Source organism: Mytilus galloprovincialis, chromosome 3 (assembly GCF_965363235.1).
Source record: "Mytilus galloprovincialis chromosome 3, xbMytGall1.hap1.1, whole genome shotgun sequence".
Lineage (NCBI taxonomy): Eukaryota > Metazoa > Mollusca > Bivalvia > Mytilida > Mytilidae > Mytilus > Mytilus galloprovincialis.
Window position 1 is genome coordinate 70,889,548 of NC_134840.1, and position 21,714 is coordinate 70,911,261.

The 21,714-nt window shown below is 32.9% G+C and overlaps 1 protein-coding gene across 4 annotated transcripts in view; it reads right to left on the minus strand.

Annotated features, from left to right (window-relative positions):
- Positions 1–2,761: 2,761 nt before the first annotated feature.
- The window catches only part of LOC143068823 (uncharacterized), an 80,471-nt gene continuing 61,518 nt past the window's right edge, over positions 2,762–21,714 (minus strand). For all 4 annotated transcript variants that reach the window (XM_076243141.1, XM_076243140.1, XM_076243139.1 and 1 more), the window contains 3 exons: positions 6,532–16,096; positions 5,422–5,842; positions 2,762–4,707 (listed from right to left, as the gene is read on the minus strand). In XM_076243141.1, the coding sequence (XP_076099256.1) occupies positions 5,557–5,842; positions 6,532–16,096 (9,851 nt within the window). In that variant the 3' untranslated portion in view covers positions 2,762–4,707; positions 5,422–5,556. The remainder of the gene's footprint in view (positions 4,708–5,421; positions 5,843–6,531; positions 16,097–21,714) is intronic.

Below are 21,714 nucleotides of genomic sequence, written 5' to 3' on the forward strand. Positions count from 1 at the left end.
GTTGGTTGCATGAGTTGCATGTTGGTTGTGAATTCAAGAGAAAAGTGCAACTTTTCAATTGTATAAACAGAGACATATAATACAATATGTATTATATGTCTCTGGTATAAAGTAGAGAATTGAATTTCAGTCTGCCCGTTTTGGCTGGAATTTTATGAAACGGCGTTAAATATGCATGTTCTATAATTTTATTCTTTGTGGTCATTTAGATTTTCTGTTGTTTTTTTCGGCTAGATGGTGTATATTTTACAAAATAAAATCAGTCTTTTTATAGTCCTTGTCTACCTTTTAGGGGTTCTAGTCTCATCTGGGTTAAATTGAAGTTATATTTCATACCTGCAGTTTAGATGTAACGAATCTTGCTTCTCCTTTCTGTATGTTTTAAATTGTTTGTCCTGTTTATATAGTTGATAAAGGTCCCATACGGCATGTACGCGAATATTCTTCTTAGTCTCTTTTGTATATACGACATGTGAGTTTGAATGTCCCTCTGGTATCTTTCGCCTCGCTTTGCACGGCTGTCATAGTGACTCAACCACCGTAGGCTATGGTGACAAATTTCGTTATAAAAACATTAGGGTTCTATACACACGATTATTTGAAAGCATTCTCAATTTTATTTTCCCCCATATATATACAGTGTTAATCGTAACTGATGTTTATTATAGATATTAGGAGAAATACATACAACCTTAAAATCATTCAATACACTAATTATATAGTTGACCTATTGCTTATAGTTTCTAAGAAAAGACTTTACTAGGACAAAATAAACATTAACCAATGAACCATGAAAATTAGGTGAAGGTCAGATGAACAATGTCAGGCAGACATGTACAGCTTAAAATCCTTCCATTCAACAAATATAGTTGAACTATTAAGATAAAACAAAAACTTAGCACTGAGCAATGAACCGTGAAAATGAGTTAAAGGTTGAATCAAACCTGTGAGACTGACATATAAAATATTTGCAAACACGAAATAAAGTAGACCTATTGCATATATAGTATTAGAAAAAAAGACCAAAACTCAAAAGCTTAATTTTGACCACTAGAGTTCAAAGTCAGATGACACCTGTCAGTTGGACTTGTACACCTTACCATCACAACACAGCACACATAGTAGACCTATTGCATACAGTATAAGAAAATCAGACCAAAATACAAAAAAATAACAATATTAATTAAAACACTGAACCATGAAAATGAGGTCAAGGTTAGACGACACCTGACAGTTGCACATTTACACCTTACAATCCCCCATACACCAAATATACTAGACCTATTGCTTATAGTATCTGAGATATAGACTTGACTAACAAAACTTAAACTTGTTTACTGATCCATGTAATGAGGTCCAGGTCAAGTGAGAACTTTCTGACAGGCACGAGGACCTTGTAAGGTATGCACACACCAAACATAGTTATCCTATTACTCATAATAAGAGAGAAATTAACATTACAAAAATCTGAACTTTTTCAAGTAGTCACTGAACCATGAAAATGGGGTCAAGGACATTGGTCGTGTGACAGACTGAAATGTCATAACATAAGGCATCTATATACAAAGTATGAAGTACCCAGGTCTTCCACTAAAACAAAAAGCTTTTAAAAAGTTAGATAATGCTTTTGCCATCAGATCACTATCCCCATGCCTTTTATAGCTTGCTACAGATAGTGGGTTTTTCTCATTGTTGAAACCTAAAAGGTCATTTAGTTTCCTGTGGAGATTTCTCATTGACAATGGTACAACACCTTATTTTAAATAACAGATAACCTGTAAACACAAAGATATGTCTCGCCTATTAATTATTTTGTTAATGCAAATGTTGCAATTAAAATAGCAACACTTTAACATGCAAGTTATGCAAATATTCAAAGTCAAGGAACCATGACTGAAGGTAAATGCTAAACAATCTCCATGGAATCAGATGTTCCAACTGCATACCGAATACCATGGGCTTTTTCATAAGTTATTCCCTTTAACAAACCTAAACACAAATATTAACTTTAAAAAAGAAAATGTGGTATGTATGATTGCCAATGAGACAACTCTCCCCTAAGAGACCAAAATGACACAGTAATTAACAACTATAGGTCACCATACAGCCTTCAACAATGAGCATAGTCAGCTATAAAAGGCCCAAAAATGACAATGTAAAATAATTCAAACGAGAAAACTAAAGGCCGTATTTATATAACTTGTAAACTATGTAAAGTTTCAATGTCAATGAACCATGAGGTGTTGGGGTTGTATCATATATTATCTCAATGGAATTGAAACTTGCAAATGCCAATACACTGACCAAAGCACAAAGTAATACATGAAAACTAAGCAAAAGTTTTGAAGTCAGTAAACCATGACTGAGGGAGCAGGTTCAAAAATTCTTCAAGGTAATAAGATGTGTCAATTCTTATACAACTGAACACCAAATATAATTTGCCTACCATGTGTGGTTACCCATTAATTGACCTAATCACAAACTAATACATGTAAACTAAGCAAAGTTTCAAAGTCAATAGACCATGAATAAGGGTCGGGCTGAATAATCTCTAAGGTAATGAGATGTGCCATTGTAATACAACTTTATATATCAAATATCATTGACCTACCACTAGTGGTTTACCATAAACTAGACCTTATCACAAACAAATACATTGTTGATGCTGACATAGCATTTCTTTTTCTAGCTTTTTGACCCTGTCAAGGCGAGACAAAAATGACCATGTAGACCATGATGATCTAATATGAAAAATAACATGTTCTTTTAAATATTTTATTGTCATCGTCAGACTAACTTATATAAATATATTTATTACTTAGTGCAACAAGTGAAAATATTCTTAACTTGTGAAAATTCAATAATATACCAAGGAATGCCCACACCTTCTTCAACACCGTATGTCAGCTGTATATGAACTGATATTTTTTTAGCATAAAGTAAATCACCATTTTATAATATTCTATAAATCATGAACAATAAATTTCTTACATATCACAGGTTAATTGAATATAATTTGGTGTTTTTAATTTGTTTCATTCTCTCAAAAATGAAACATGTATAATATTTCTGTTCACTCAGAGATGTTTTTTTCTGAGTCTTGCAATAAATACGATTGGAATGTAATAAATATAACGCTGGAACAAAATATTTTTAAATATAAAAGTAATAAATTTCATCTTATGAAAATATAAAAAAAATAATTCCAACCTTTTTATTTGGGTGATGATGTTTTTTACAGGGAATGATTGAAGTAAAGATGTAAAAAATCTGTAAAATATAATATTTGGACGGCATTCTCTATTGTCAACCATGGGAAAATGACATGAATAAAATGAAGGGGGTGATAATATATACTGCAGAGTATTCAATTTATATATCTACACGAATCCCTGAATATAATATTCTTTTTTTTTTATTTAAATTCAAACAATGATATCTAAAATATCTACCCACCAAACACACCATTGGTAAAACTGGCAAGTTCATCAAAATCATTATTTTTTTTACAATTCATCCTATGAAAATTGAAGCCTACATGTTTTAAAATGATCATAAGACCACTCTTGTTTACCCTATAGAAGGCCAATAAGCCATGTCCATGAAGTACCTAATAATTCTACACATGGCAAACAGAAGAACCTAATTTGTTTTCTTCTTGTGAAGAGACCAATATACTTCAATATGAATAATAAATATTCTCATTTTGACAAAAAATACATACTGATAACAGAAAAAAGTTTTCTTTCACACAATGCAAAACTATATATTAAAACAAGTTGACAAAGTATGTAAATTAAAATAAAGAATAAAATATTTCGACATTGATTTTGACCAAATTAATATCAAAATTAAAATCATAGAATAAGTTTCAATATGTATTAAAGGATCATGATAGATTGGTTGCCCAAAAAGTAAATACAGACATAGAAGGATGGGTACCAGAAAAAGAAGGTTCCATTGTAAGTTGTCATAGTAACAAAGTTTTATGTCAAGTGAACAATAACTGTTAAATTGTCAGTAATAAAAAATTGGAATGTTGAACATTTTATCATTACACATCTTAAAAAAACAATAAATAAATATTTTAACAAGTCAACAATGCATAGATTTTTTTATTTTACCACATGTATTACTTTGATAAAAAAAAAAAAACTAGTTTAACATGATTATAATCATTTTTATAATATGAATTTGGATTTTAAATTTTATATCATAAACTATATTAATTTTATCACATTGTGAGGAAATATATTTTCAGACTAGAAAATAATGAATTAATCACAGAAAAAGTAAAGAAAATTCTTCATAAAATTTTGATGACTAGGAATTTGTTATTCTTTAAAAACGGGACGGTTTCATTTGCCATACATGAAAATATGGCCAGTGCCGTATAAAATAAGATGGCTTGAAGTATTATAAATAAATATGAACCTTCCTACTGAATATCAACAAAATCTGATATTAGTAAAAAAATTATCTGTTCTTTATATGTTGATGTGGGTACAATTTTGTAAATGCCTCCTAGTTTTAGAAGGCTGGTTAACATGGTAAATGTCAAATGGAAATGAATACATGTATGTGTAATGTGTGTAAAAATAAATATAAATGTGTCTTTCTTCTCTTCCCATCCATACATCATCAGAATAAATATATAACTCATTTTTTTCATACATCCAACCATTCTTCTTTCTTCTTACAATCACTCTGAAAAACAAAAATCAACAAGTTTGAATTAAAGCTCTGACATTCATTAACAACAAAATATGAACTTCAAAATCACAATAATTTATCTGGTAGAAACTATAACAGCTAAGTGCTTATCTAATTTTAATAATTTAAAGATACAAAAATGACTTTACTAGAATAAGTAGTAACGTTACATGTTTCCAGAACAAATATTCTAACTAATATTCTGTCATTTCACATTAGAACAATATGGGTTATAGGAAAATACACACTAAACTTTAGAAAATTAGTTCCTTATTCATTTGATACAAATGGTAAATTTTCTTAATTCATGAATAATGTGTCATTTTATCCTGAGAAATAAGAAAACTATGGTTAGCAATACATGTATCATCTTTTAATCATCTCCATTAGTGTTATTTTGTATGTGTGTGTCTTTTTGGTATTTGTAGGTAGCATTGTCTGAAATTTTTGACTTTTTTAAAGTGAACAAAAAGATCTGATATTGTGTCTTTGTTACATTTTACTGTTATTCTGCTTATTTTGCTAACAAAGCAGTACTCCACTTTTACAGACTAACAATGCTGAGTAAAGCTTATAATTTTCTTCCCCATTTAATGTACTATGTTTGCCATAAAATTTTAAGAACAAGTGTTTCATGAACTATCTTAATGCTCTCCTTTGGAAACAAAAATCAAACAAATGTTAGATACACAAAGTCTATAAACTTACCACACTTTCAAACATATATCTCCACAATTATATTGAAAAACAGCTAGGTCATAAATTCTCACTAATAATATCATCTAACATACTAAATCTTTGGCACCAAATATATCACAGAATAATAATACTGTTCCTGAGTCATCATGATCGTGGCAATCTCCTGTGTCTGAGAATTCGTGTTTTAATGTCTGATGAACTAATCGGACGGGTATGCATGACTTCTTGTTCATATCGCGGAGACAAATAGTTACCATGGACGGAATCAGAGTCAAGTGATCTACACGAGGACGACCTTGACATTGTAATATTCGATCGTTCATCATAAAGTTCATAGCTGCCACTTAAATTAGTAGTGTTCAATGAATCACAAGCAGAGTTTGTATAACTGGAATATGGTCTGTTGTAGGTACTGGAGCTTGTTCCATTCCTATAATAAAAAAAAAAGTTTTTCAGTTACTTACATGTAATGCAAAAATACATTCAACATAGTATTTGTTTGCATATCAGTGTGAAATAGTATATGCATACACAACTGTATTGTGTGTTAACCAATTTTCATGCCACTAGCATAAGTTTATCAAGATTAGAGTTGAAAGTTATCAGGCATTGAAATTAGTATTGAACTGGTAATGTTAGCTGTTTAATGTGACTTTACCATATTTTTAATTTTATCATCTAAAATGTGACCTCTAATATAAACCAACATTTTAATAACTTCTATTTTTCATGTCCAGGCTATTCATAGCCGATCTTATGTTATGTGTTTTTCTCATAGTTGAAGGCCGTACGGTTGCCTTTAATATTTTACATCCACCTCATTTGAAATTTGGTGGATAGTTGTCTAATTGGCAATTATACCAGATCTCCATATTTTTTTTTACATATTATGATTTTTTTTTTATAGAATTGACTGTTCCTATGGACATTGGTTTGCAGATTAATTCTAAGAGGTCAAAAGATTTCGAGAATTTTTTCTTAGCATACTACTATCATAACAGTTTTACATTTTCAGTTTTTTCAGAATTACTTGCTTTTTTTTGTTAGAGTTGCTTCATATTTAAACTAAATGAATACAGGACATCCATATGAATACCCTAACAAAGATTCATAATATACCTGTGTGAATTAAGAGTTTCCTCAGCTCTGGAAATCTCCACTTGGTTTCGTTCTCTAGCCTCTTGTATCTCCCTCAGTAGTTCTTGAGTCTCATTAACACTGTAAACACTCTCTGACAATGCTTCTTGTTCATACAAATGATGAGGACTAATAACATCAGTTCTTAGATTGTACTGTGGTGACAGTTCATACGAATGATGAGGACTAATAACATCAGTTCTTAGATTGTACTGTGGTGACACAGATCTATTAAGATGTGGTGAACTGGACCTGTTATACTGTGGAGACATTGATCTACTGTAATCTGGAGATGAAAATCTGTTATACTGAGGTGGTGTTGTTCTACTATATGACCCTGACCTTCGTGACGGACTATCAGTAGTATAGGTCATTGACCCTGACCTTCTTGACGGACTATCAGTAGTATAGGTCTGCTGACGCAATGACGAATAATAGTTGGCATCAGCTGAATAGCTCCGTTGACTGGTTGAAGAGTAAGTATCAGTAGAATATCTTCTTTGGCTAGTGGTATAGGATCCAATACCATTCTCTACAGGTTCTGTGACGGATATAGATATATGTGGAGAAGATGTAAGAGTTTCACTTGAATAGGCTGAGTAGCTTCTTGGACTTGCCAGAGGGGTATGATCTCCATCATATCTTTGACCAACATAAGGAGAACAGGACCTACTTATTCTGTGTCGTACATCCTCTTGTTCAGTTGCCTTGACAACTTGTTTGCGTAGTTTAATTAAATAAGCAGCATGTTCTGAAGGTGACATTGTATGAATGTTAATTCTATCACGATTCCTAGGACTGGCACTATTGAACTTTCTATCGATTTCATCAAATGCAGGGCTTATTCTGTTAATAGATTTGACAGTATTAAAATTTTGTTGTTCCATTTTCCTCTCCGCTTGAAAAGCTTCAATTTCTGTCTGTCTCATCATTCTATGTAGGTCACGCTTTCTTCCCACAGGCCTACCTCTACCTTTTCCAGATTTTATGTCCATTCTTTCTTTACATACTTTAATATCATATTTGGATTTGCGTAGATCTTCCATGTATTTTGTGAGGTATTCTTTAGTGACAACATGAGTATTGTGTTCTTCCTCAATTTCAATGACATCCTGAATGTTATTCCATGTCTCTTCCAGAGAGCCAAGCAACAAGTCAGTTTGTCCAATACAGTAGTTTAGTTTTGCTTCTAGTAATTCTACAGTAAGACTTGCAGGTAGATAGTTCAATGCCAACATTTCTATGATCTCCACTCTTTCTTTATGCAATCGATCCAGTTCACTTTTGATCTGGTTACTATTCGAATCCTTCTTTTGGCTTCTTTGAGGTGGTTCATAAGCGGGTACAATTTCATTGTCTGTTTGTGTAAAGTCATCTGAGATGTCAACAGAGACTTCAGTTCCAATACTACAAGTTTTTCCTTTTTTATTGGTATAAGTATCAACTGACAGAGATCTTGGAAGTGACGTTACTGGTTTCTTGTCTGATTTTACAATTGCTGGTACCTTATCTACTGAACGAACTGTTGGTATCTTCTCTGCTGAGACGGGTGGTATTGATGTTATTGCAGCTGGTTTCCTGTCTGATGTAACTTTTGTAACACTCTCTTTGACAACAGTTTTCGTAACATTTCTTGGTGTATATGTTACTACAGCTGGTTTCCTGTCTGAGGGTTCAGCAGTTTCTGCACCACTTCTGGGTCTATCTCCTTTATAATCAATTGTGTAGGTAGGCATGAACTTGATGTCAGTTTTGTCGATTTTCGTAATAGGAGAAAGAGGCTCATCAGTTTCAATATTTGTCTGAACTTTATATTCTCTAAAATTGGGTCTTGTGACAGGTTCAGTCCTGGATTTCAATGGAGTTGCCTCCCTTTTGATACTTGAAGGTTCATCATTATCACTCATAACGTCATCAATTAAGTCATTCTTTGATTTGTCATCATTTCCATCATTCCGCTGTTTTAATTCTTTCTCTATCCTAACATAATCTTTCCACATTGACTCAAGTTTTTGAAGTTTACTTTCAGTATCATCAGTTTCTGATCTATCACGTTTAGTTTCAGTGACATATTCCGTAACTGCTTTCTTTTCTGGCACGTCTTGGGGTTCATTGTCTTCTGATAAAATACTATATTCTCTTGTTTCTATTGAATTCATATCAAACGTTACTTGCTTATTTTCATTATTTCTTTTCTGTAAATCCTCATCATTTAAAGTTTCTAGTTCTTTTGTCATTTCAAATTCAGTTTCTATCACTTTTTTAGTCTTGTTTTTTAGAGAATCAGTTCGTTGTTTTCTTTCAGAAGCAGCTTTCCTAATAGCTTCCATTGTTTTCTCATGTTCTTCCTTCAGAGCATCCATTTCAGCCTGACTAGCCTCAATATCTGGTACATAAAATTCCGTCTCCATGACATGCTCACGTTCAGTAAGTATTGTTTGAACTTGAGTATTGTCACGTTTTGAATGATGATGTTCCGATACTTGTTCAAAGACTTCATCTCTTCCTTCCTTCTCATCGTCACTTTCATCATCTCCTTTGTCTTCTAATGGTTTTCTTTTTATTGTTTTAGTTTCAAAAGAGTGGTGTTCTGATTGTCCAGTTTCTGAGGTACGTTGAGAAGAATCGCTCTGAGATGAGCTAGACTGCTGTGAGGAGGTGGAAGGTTGCTCGTTCGTATTCTGACGAATTCCAGTTTGTGTTGGCCTGATGTAATCTTTTGACAATGTATATCTAGTATCGTCTTTCCTGGGAGATACAATATCTTCAACAATATTCTCATTATCAACATATCTTTCAATAGGCGCTTTACGTTCAAATTTAAATGTTTCTGATAAAGATGGTTGATGTAGTTTTCTGTCTATCAGAACTGATGTCGAAACTTCCTCAGTAACCTCTTCTTGGGGAGATTCACGATCTATAATAATTTCCTCATCTAAGTGATGTCTTTTAAATGTTCTAGGCTCAATTTTAAGTGACTGTAGATCTCTCTGTAGAGTTTCCTTCTGAAGTCTACTTGATGGAATACCATTTTCTTCCTTAACTTTCCATTCTGAAGGTTCTGTTTGGGTAATTGTTACAAATTCCTCAGTTAAAACCTCTCTTGGTGATTCAATTTTGTCTTCATCAACTGCCCTTTGATTTGTTTTTGTTGGCCTTGTTTTCCATGATAGAGTGTCTCTTGTCCTGTCCCTTTGTGAAATATAAGAGGAATATGTGTCTTGCTTTCTTTCCTGTGTTGATGGTTCATTTGTTGAGACAGTGTCTTGCTTTCTGTCCCATCTTGATGATTCAGTAGTGGATTCAATGACTGGTTTTCTGTCCCATTTTGATGTCTCTGTAGTGGATACAGTGTCAGATTTTCTGTCCAATTTTGTTACAACATTTGTGGATACAGAGACTGGTTTTCTGTCCCATCTTGATGGTTCCGTAGTGGATTCATTGACTGATTTTCTGTCCCATCTTGAAGATTCAGTTGTGGATACAGAAACTGGTTTTCTGTCCCATCTTGATGATTCAGTTGTGGATACATTGTCTAGTTTTCTGTCCAATTTAGATGATTTAGTTGTGGATACAGAGTCAGATTTTCTGTCCCATCTTGATGATTCAGTAGTTGATACAGAGTCAGATTTTCTGTCCAATTTTGATGGTTCTGGATCAGATATTATTACCACTTCCTCTGTGACCCATTCTTGGGGAGATTCAACTGTTTCCTCCTCAATGTGTTCCTGTGTTGTTTTTCTTGGCTCTATTTTCAGTGAAGTGAGATTTTCCTTACCATGTGATGTGTATGATGGAATGTTGGTTTCTTCCCTAACCTCCCATGGCATAATTGTAGTTTCTATTACAATTTCCTCACTTTTTGTTTCTTCTGGAGATCCAACAACTTTCTTTTCCATATGTTGTGTTGTTGTTTTGGGGTCTGTGTTCAGTGGAGTCAACCTTTCTTTCCCACTTGGAGTTGTCTCCCATGGCATATAATCCGTTATTGTCACAATTTCTTCACTTTTTGCTTCTTCTGGAGATTCAACAATTTCCTTTTCGATTTGTTGTGTTGTTTTTGAGTCTGTTTTGAGTGGAATTGTCTCCCATGGCATATAATCTGTTATTGTCACTATTTCCTCAGTTATTGTCTCCTGAGGAGATTCAAGGTCAGCTGACTGAGAATCTGATTTCTGAGGTTCTATTTTCAGTGTTAGTGTATCTCTGTGTGCTTTTTCTGATGATGTCAATTGTTGACCTTCTATTATTATTTCTTCTACAGTAATTATTTCTTCTGGTGACTCAGGTCTTTTTTCCTTATTTTCTTCTTGAAGATACTGTGGTTTGTCATATTTTGTTTTTGTTTCTGATAAACGTAAATCCTTCAGCCTTTTTTCCTCCTGATAAGATCTGTAAGTCGGGCTAATACTTTGCTCATTCTCCTGTTTTCTCGAAGCAGTAAAATCATAACGGTTAGTACTGTCACGATTGTACCTATTTCTGTATGATGCGGCACTGTTTTGCTGTACTGATGAATAAGATGATTTTGATTCTTCAGATTTCACATCTTGTTCTTCTTTGGAGTCTGTTTGTTTTGGAGAGGTTTTATAACTGTATCCACTAAATCTGGGATGTATCCGCACTCCACGATCAATCTCAGTATTGTCATTTTTGACAGTAGTATGATTTTCAACAGTATCATGTTTTCTAGCATCAACAATACTTTCTGAAGGATGAATAGTATTTGTAGCGATTGTTTCTGTTTCATTTTTCTTACGATTTTTCTCTAAACGATGCCATTCTGAACTTTCCACATTTTGTACATAGCATTTGTTAACAAAGTCATAAAACATGACACAATTTTCAGTATACACTTCCTCTGAGCTATCTTCGCCATCACTGGTCACATGTTTTTCTGAAGTTGTCATGTGTTGAGGTTTAGCTTCTGTTGTACTGGTTTCTTCCGATGATTTTAAAACAGTTCCTGTCTGCATATTAGTTCTATCAACAGAGAACAAGGAACCAGTTGCTGATTCATTTTCTGGTTGTTGGTTATTCCATGCATAGTTTAGGGAAGCAGTGGTTGTTGTGATAGGTTGTGAACTTGCCATACTCCATACAAAGTCAGTTTGCACAGATATTTCACTACTTTCTGTCTTTCTAACTTCTGGTTCATCAGTTTGTACAGAAATTTCTGACTTCTCCAAATTATCCTGTGGTAAATCATTTGTTTCTGTGAAAGAATGTGTCAGATTATATTCAGTTTGTGTAGATTCTACCATTTTTGTTTCAGATTTTTTATCTGTATCTACACCAGTATTATTTATGTTCTCCAGGGATCCAGTTGTTTGTGTTGAAAGAGATGATGTTTCTGCAGTGGCAAAATTTTCCACAGAACTAGCCTGACTGATATCAGCTCCTGGTAACCTCTGATTTATATTTCTCAGCAATGGTATAGTCTCTAACATGAGAGAAGACAAATTGTACCAGTTTTCTGAATCTTCTGAAGGATTAAACTGTGTCATTCTGCCTTGTAGAGTAACCATACTCTGAGATCTTAATGGAGAGTCTAACCCTGGCAATACTTGTACTATTTTGCCATCAGGCGATATAAACACAGATGCATCTGTCTGAGTTTCAGAATCAGCCAAAGCTGCCTGGGTACCAACAGATACAAATCTGGACGGTGATATTAGCTGTCTACTTCTTTCCGGAGTTCCACCTTGAGCACCTGAGATGTCTTCAATATTGCCATTATGGTCAAGCAGTGACTGCTGGGTTTGAAGTGGGAAGAGAGAGGAGTACAGAACATCCTGGTTTAAAGCATGAGAAGATTGTTTGTCCTCCTCTGTGTCGTCTACCACACTTGGTGCTGGTGTTGGAGGCATGTCAGGACTACCAGTTCCAACATCCTCTCCTTCAAGGTCAGCCTCAATATCACCGGGATATTCTTTATCTTCCTTCTGATCAAGTTCTATGCTGTTACTTTCTGAGTGTTGAACATTTGGAGGAAAGATACCTTCATTATCACTTGAAGTACTAATTTTTTCTGGCTTTTCCATATCCAGCAAACTTGTTGATCTTGATCTATGCATTTTTCTCTGATTTGAAATTTTACGTGGCAAGTTATCTGATGACACAGATCTGGTTGGGATGGGTAATATAGATTCATCAATTCCAAATTTATGTCGGAGTGGCTCCTCGTCTTCTTTGTTATTCAAATTCACTCTTTTATTCTCATAATAAGCTGTCTCTGTTGGATTAACATCATAAGTGACTATTTCCTCTACAATCTCAGTCGTAAGTGGACTTGTCTCCCCTGAATTTAGAGGATCACTTTGATTATCTCCCATGCTGTCAATATTCTCAGATATATCCTGACTATCAAGGTATTGTTCCTCTGATATTTCCTGACTTTCCAGACCAGTTTCCTCAGATATTTCTTGGCTATCAATACCTGTTTCCTCAGAAAACTCTGGACTATCTAAATCATTCTGTGATAAAATATGTTCCATATTAGTTATCATTTCTTCTTGACTATCCATGCTCCCATCAGAATCTTTATAATCACTGTCTTTATATGAACGAGTTTCTCCGTTACCATGGTTTTGTGACAGAATATTATCGTTAGATTCATGAACTTTATATCCTTCCTGTTTGGATGTATAATGTTTCAATTGCTCCATACTCTCTCTGGTGTGTGACTGTCCCATAAATACGAAAACAATACTGTCATTTGAGCTACTAGAATGAAGAGATGCAGCTTCCTCATACTGGTCCATACAGTTCTCAGACACAGATCTACGGAAGTCAGAAACATCAACATCTTTCCTGATATTTGAAAGAGACGAACATTTTTCCAAATTCAGATTTTTAGAGTCCATCATTTCTAAAAGTTCGGCAGAATTTCGTCTTTCCGGCATACTATTAATTCCCATTTCTATGCTGGACCTCGAGTCTTCATGATGTCCATCAGTATTGTCATTTTCATTGCTGAAATATTCACTCTCCATTTCACCACCACTTCCAGAATTAAGACCTGATGCAAACTGTTCATACATGTCGTCTGCTGCGACTTCACCAGGCGATAATGATCGATCACTTGATTCTTTTTCCACAAACATTTTGTTTTCAATACATGCTGGTGAGTGATGTTCTTGTCCACCAATAGTATCACTATCACTTATTGCCCCATTATTTTGATTTTGCACATTTGACAAATATTCTGTCGTCTGTGACATGAGTTCCTCCATGTCTTCGTCATCAAAAACATTCCCAGAATCCTTCTGTGGGATTTTCTGAACACTTTTATTGTCTATGTCTACAAGTTTTGGCAAGTATGACTGAGCACCAGATGACGGTTCGAAAGATGTTTCAGTTTCAGTGGTTCTCACTTCAACTAAATCGGGACCAATATTTCCAACACCTAATAATTTTTCTGAAAGCTGACTCCCTCTTGGTGATACTGAAACCGAATCTCCATCTGTAAAATCAGAACTGATGGCAGAATCATCTTTACTTTTTCGACTGTATTTTAAATCCTCAATTTTTTTCTGAAGTTCATTTTTCAATGTTTCTCTAATAACTTGTTCCCTTTCTTTCAGCTGTTCAGTGTTAACAGATACAGTTTTTTGCATTTTTAAGTCTTCTTTGAGTTTTTCATTGATTAAGGCTTTAGATGAATCCGAAATATCTGGTATTTGAATGTTTTCACATAAGTCATTTATTTCATCACCCTCCCTAGGTGATTGTTGTGGAGTTTTATATTCTGATGACATAGAGCTTGTTCTACTCATTTCAGCAGTAACATAGACATCTTCTGATGACCTTGATGTATCACGACTTGTATTGATGGATTCTACCGATAACTTTTGATCTTCTGATATAAATGATCTTGGTGTCATATTTGATGTTTGTTCAAGATTTTGAGGTTCATTTTCACCCTCATGAAAAGATCCGCTTTCTGTTTGGTCACTTTCCAATTTTGTTATGTTTCCACGGGGAGTATTTTCCTGAGATCCAGTAAAGTATTTCCCGTAACTAGCTAATGAGTCAATATCGTCAGAATCATAAGCAGCTGAAACGCCTCTCCTTCTATCATATATCATTGTCCCATAGTCTGATGTAGTATCTGATTCTCTTGGAGAAAACATATCCTCTTCTTTTCCTATCAATCTATCATTGTCAATAGGATTAATAGGAACATTTTGGACAGTTGTTTCCACAAAATTTTGCTCATCTGTGTCAACATTTGACCGCTCAGATCTTATTTCCAAGTTTGAATCAGATCGATCAGAGGACAGTTCACTTGATGCACGAAATGTTCTTTCCGAAATAATATTTCCAGAAGGAGTTTCATCAGTTGCTTGATTTAATTGGAACTGCTGCCGTGTAATAGTTTCATATCTGTTTTCAGAAAAATTTGATGTATTATCCGTAATGTTAATATTTATACTTTCAGGAATATTTTCTGTTTCACGGCCAGGTGAATGAAGTCCATACGTTTTATACTCAGTTTTTTCAACATTATAATGAATATTTGTTTCCTCAGGTTTCAACGTTACTTCATATTTCACAGGAATTTGTTTTCCTGATGGTGGCTCTTGTAGTACCATATAACCAGATTCGAAAAAATGATCTGACGTTGAAGGTGTTGCAGGGGAACATGTTTCTGTTTCTACAATCACAGCATCACCGTCAGATTCTGATCCAGATTCCATATCAACATTAGCATCAAAATTTGGTGGTACGTCAGTTATGTCTGCTGACCAAGTATCTGGAGTAGTATGCGAAAGATCCGAAAGTTTGCATTGTTTTGTTTTCACTATTTTCTTTCCACCTGGCGATTTTTCCTTTCCTCCATCACTATGACCTTTTGGGGATTTTATACATTTATCAACAGAGTTCCACACACTGATAGGTGAGGCTGACAGAGAATGCCGTGAACCACTTTCTGTCTGTGTTGACATTGGTGATCGTATTGGCAGAGACATAAAAGGACTATCTGTCTGCATACTTGCATCCCTCGTCTCAGATGTTGACCTTGAGGATTGACCTCCAGATGATACAGAACTCCTCCAAGACATTTGTCTGGCATCTTCTAACTGATCTTGTCCATTGTATTCACAAGACTGTTCCTCACTTTGACTAAGATTACGAAGTTGTAAACTGGGAATATAGTTTCCATTAACATGACGATTTTTCTGTCGGGTGCCATACTGTTCCTGTTCAGAATCCCCTGCAGAATATCCATTTGGAATATTCATGTCCATGTCAATATCTTCTAATCCATCATTTTGTGTTATAGAATCAGTTAACTCATCAATACAACTATTTAAAGTCTTGGCAATGTCTACAGGTATTTCTTCCTTACTCTTTTTTCCATCCCTGGACTTCCTGGATGGAGATTCATCTGAGTAGACGCTGTCATTCTCAGAGGTAATATATTCATCAGAACTTAATCCTTTTGATTTCTTGCCAGACCGATCTGCTGACTTGGTATTTGGACGTCTCCTCCGTCTTGAGGCTGAATCAGGTCTTGAAGATGAGGATTTACTTTGACTTTCTGCAAAAGAATAAAAATAACATTATTCAATACTGTTTTTAGAAATCATTAAAATTTACATCAATCTTCAGGCTCATGTTTTCAACACCTTCCAATAGCGATCAATATCTTTGGTAAATATACCTTCCAAGGACTTCAGATGTAATATACTACTTAAAAGAATCAATATAAATTTTGCAGGGACAAAAATCACAGGTTATAATTCTGTTCAGTAGACCAAAACGTTGTTTAAAATGTGAATAATATCACCTTTAAATTGAAATATCTCTCTTCTCTCTGCCAAAAAATACACCTACATGTATTATTTTTATGTATCCTGCTTCCAATTTATAAATATAATTAAATTCTCACATCAATAATTGCACTCTTGTCACAAACAATTTAATTCATATTCATGTTTTTAATTTCATGAATTTGTAAGCAGTTTCCGTCAGAAGTAGGTAGGTATAAAATGTTTTCCCCGTATTTATTTAAACCCATCTATATCGTTGATATCAAATTTATCAACCTAAAAACGTTATTTCAATATCAGCAAACAATACAAGCTTTGTGGTAATGATTGAAATGTAAATATCGCTATTTAATTTTCTAAACTTAAAAGGTCCGTGACCAAACTAGACCATCAGGTCGTACTATTGAACAATAATCCCTATTTACAAATAATTTAATGGAATTTTCTCAAAAAGATCTCTTACACGAAAATTAAATGGCATAAATAATCTTTATAAATATTGAGTAATTTTACAAATTAAACTTAAAGCGATACACATCAATTCAAACTATGTAAAAGGGTGGTATGTGTTGGTCTTATGGTCACTGGGTTAAGGCTAACCAAAAACATCAAGAAATTTTATATAAAAATAAGAAGTTTTAGATTCTCTAGGTTGATTTTGAGTAAAAAAAAATCATTTAAGATTACAACCACACAAGAAAAACAATTTCCCCTGCTATAAACAAGTAGTATCTTTAATCACAGAACAAATAGGTAAACAATAATTTGGTTATTAAATATGTCTTAGTTGGGTGGCCCTTTGAACACAATGCAAGACAATTAGATAATCTGATATCAAACTTGGCTATGTCTTGAAAGTAACCAATTATTGATAAAAGAGAGAAATCAAGGCTTAAATAAAATAATTATCTGATCTGCAAAGCTTATATCCATTAAGCCATCTCCCTAAAGGAATATTCAAGCCAAAACATGAAATAAATTGTTTGTTTTGCACCTATAATTGTCAGCATTTATCAATAAATAGTTGAAGGTAATTTGATCAAATCATATCATCTATGAGATCCATAATATCGATGTGTTAAAAGACCATTTGGTGATAACTGTATGACTGACATAAGAATATCACGGTACATGTCAAGGCACAGTACAAAGGGATCTACACTGGATTACAATTGACATACCTTTGTCAATGTTTACATTTAGAGATCAAACTTTCGTCAAAGACATAATTAACAACTTCTTGATTTCTTTTTATGTTTAAATTCATATTTGACTACTTGATAACTTATAAGGTACAAAATGTATAAAATGGTTATAAAGGAATTCTTATTTCTGATGTTTTATCTTCAAGAGCAATCAGACATGAGAATATCTTACACGCAGAGGTCAAACTTATCAAGGTCATCATCCCCCAATTTAAGCAAAACTAAGATTTAGCCTAATACTGTTCTTAACTTCAGTTTTCAAATTCATAATATACTATGAAAGCTATTATAGTGTAATAGAGTGCAAGAATTTTGGGAAAAAAAGCATACATGTCTATTTTTCAGGATTTCATAGATAGGCAGAACCAATACATATAAATGCATGTTTTCAAATTATTCGAAAACCAAGCGTCAATAACATTTAAAATGAGAAATTAAATCCAAGAAAAAGATTCTTAAACTGTATATATACATATTTATATACTAAAACCTTTCAAAGTTATAAATTCTTGCCAACAAATCCTGATCAATGAGACATGAAAATCTTTAATCCTCTAACACCAGTGTATATTGAGTTATAAAATTGAGTTTAATCCAATTTGAAAACGTTGAAAAATTCTTCTGAAGAGTTAATCTAGTACACAACTTTAAACAACCTTGTAGGTTTTTTTTCTAAAAAAATACTCTTGTTCCCAAGGGAAAAATAAGAATGTTCAGTTAGAAGGCAGGAGTAAACAAACTTATAAAAAATGTCACAATAGTTGATTTCAACAATGTTTGAAAAACCAAAAAATCTGCCTGTCACAAAACTAATAAAAATTCTTGGTGGTCATAGTGGTTTGATTTTGAAAAATCATTTTGAAGCAGTTTATTTAGAAACACTGAAGATAACATTTAATGTGTCTTTTCACAGATCAATAAACATGTATGTATGTTGCCTTTAAAAACTTTAGAATCCAAAAGATGGAAAATAGGGGTTGATTTCTTTCATTTCACAAATCTACACAGTGTATCAAGAAAACTACAATGGATTGACAGTCCTAGTCCTACACCTAACTACCTCAAAATTCCTCCTCCAAATAGTCCTGCAGACAACATTGTTTATAAATGGCAGTTCTTTAGGACTTTTTTCAAGTTGCAATGGTCCTTATTATCGTCACATAAACATCAAATGTGTCAAAGCCTGAGCCTCGATAAGAATCTTTCAATGGGGGATCTATTGGTTAGCATTTTGTATTGTTTACCTCAGTGAATGACCCTCTTTTATGATATCAAACATCAATGAAAAATTTAAAGCTTCCCACTAACAATCCTTTAAATACATTGTAGCTGATGCTCTCAATTCAAGTGCATAAATAATAGATTTTTTACTTTATGGTTGGCAAATCTTATAGAAATCATTAAGGCAATCAATGGACGATTAAATTCCATGGATATGACCGCATTCATTCTCAACATTGACACAAAAAAAGATTGTCATCCTATATCAAAACATGCCACAAAATAGTGATCTCTAAGATTGTCCTGTTCTTAGATAAATATTTTTTTAAGGGAATAAATATTTATATTTTGCGTCTACATTTTCCTGTAACAATGTTATTTTAGAGAAAGTTTAAACGGATTTTCTGTAACACATATTTATGAAATATGCTGACAGCACTACAAATCTTTTTAATATAAACCAAAATAACCCCTGGAGAAGTGGATTGAGGTCAGTTTTAAAGCAAAGGTACTATTTTGCCAAGTTTCATGATATCTTCACAATAAATAATATACTGAGTCAAGTTTATATAAGATCCTTTTTAGTTCCTAAATTTTGGGTCACTGCCATATTAAGGTATATAATGAAATCTGGTAATGTTTTTATGATTAACATACTTTATCTCTAGATGATTTTGTCAAGACGCTTGTGTTCCTATAAAATTATTTGTATTTTGGAATGAAACCAATAATTCTAAGGTGTTTCCTTATAAATGTATATGGGTTTTGTTCATTCAATACTAAACATATATACAGTCATATTTTATAAAGAAAAAAATTCTTAGTATGCATAAGAACTTCCATTCATAAGCATTATCTAACAGAGCATAAAAATTAGCTTTGTTGTAATTCTTATGCAATAGATTTGAATTATTTGTTCCATTCAAAAATTCAAAATTTCAAACATTATTTTGTGTCAAGTTATGTAACAAATACCTTAATGAACTTGATTTAAGAAAAAGGAAATAACAAGAATTTAAATGCATTTTTTAATTGCTAAACAACAAATGAATACAAATGAATATTAATATGGTAAAAGGAGATTAAGGGTATATGTCAATCAGACAGCAACTCAACAACACAATAAATAAATGACATCTAATGAAATTTTGAATATGATGCTCTTCAGAAGCTTTTGTGTCCTCAATAAAAGTCGAAATAAATTTGTTCAGTAACATATATATGACATTGGAAATGTATTGGAAAATGCAGGAATGTGGAAGTCATCTGTATGCCCTTTTCAACTGTGATTACAGGATATAAGAAAAATAAATTCCTTCTTTCCCAATGGAACACACAGAGTTATTCATAATTTGAGAACTTCACTTCTTGAAGCCTGTTAAGAACTGTTAATCGTTTTAGCCATTGCTTGTTCCAGGTAAATTAGGTGGCATATAGGGTCAACCCGTGGTATTATCCATTATAAGTCAAGCCCATGATTAATTATTTATTAAATGTTCTAAAAATCTGAACTTTTTTTCCAATTTATATCCTTATTTTTATTCTGAATTTAAAAGTATTTTTCCCAGTTATTAAGGGCAAAATACAGCTTGATTTCTGTACATGCTTTTCTTAGTTAGTTTATGGAGTTGTCATATTTGCTATGCAGTACATGTGCAAGCCTTTTGAAGTCCTGACATCAATAAAACATTCAGAGGACAACTAGAAAGAGATATTTACATAATCTTTGTGCAGGTAAACCGTAATTCTTGTACATTTAAATTTCAAACTTAAAAACTAATAATCCCACACATTTTTCAATACGTTAGCAAACATACAGCTTTAACAAAATTAAACATGTAACCTATTCGCTGTTTAAATAGGTTCAGGAATTTTGGATTTTTCTGATGACATATTCAAAACTACAAAAACTTTGTAAATGTTTAATGTGCATATGTTTTTCATCAAAACATTACTATTATGTGACTATGAAAATTAACCAACTACATCCAAAACTTTTATCGAATCGACAAAGCGGATAGCATGTCATAAAATATACTTTATATAATTTACCTGACCTTTTATGCAGTAAACATCTTTATATCCCAAAGGTTCAAATGTAACAAAAATAAAACACTATTTTGTTCCCATATGTCAATAAACTTCTGTACGATCAGACCCAATATAAATTCTGTAAGTGTTTTTCTGATCAATTGTTGGCAATCAACCAATGTAGATTTAAACCCCGGACATAGAATGATTTAATTGTATCGTAACAAAGTAGAAGCTCTTCATAACTTTAAAGTTGGTTTTCTTGACGGTAAACAAAATACCTTACATATATAATTATTTAATGAAAGTATACAAAATTATAATAAGTGTGAAAAATGTTGACTCGGTCAGAGTATTTTTATGATCAAATTTGACTTCAAGCCAATGTTCTGTCAAATTAATAAAATTATTAATCATATCATGTTTTCAATCAATTAATTAACACAAATTTAAATAAGATTATATCAATCAAATCAAATTGGGACATTAAATCGAAAAAATTCCAATATATCTACATTTAATTTCAAACCCTTGCAAAATTTCAATTTTTGCTATCAAAAATAAGGTGTTATATAAACAGCACTGTTAAAGATTTTCTCAGGGAAAAGTAATTTAGTTAGCTATTGCCCATAAATCATAGTTCATAGAAGTTATTTGGTAAATAGGCAGAGGAACACTACAAACTGAAAATCTGTCACATGGTACATATTGGTATGCATCACCAGATAAAGCTAAAACACTTCCATAAATAGTTGCAAATCTTTTTTAAGATGAGTTTTTCTGTAGGACTAGGAGAACTGTTAATGAATTGAAACTGTGCCAACCAGTATGGGACAACCAGAAAAAGATTAAGGCAATACACATTTAGAAGCTATGACTCATAGTTGCTGAGAAAAATGCTGAAGAAATGTGTTGCAACAAGACAAGAG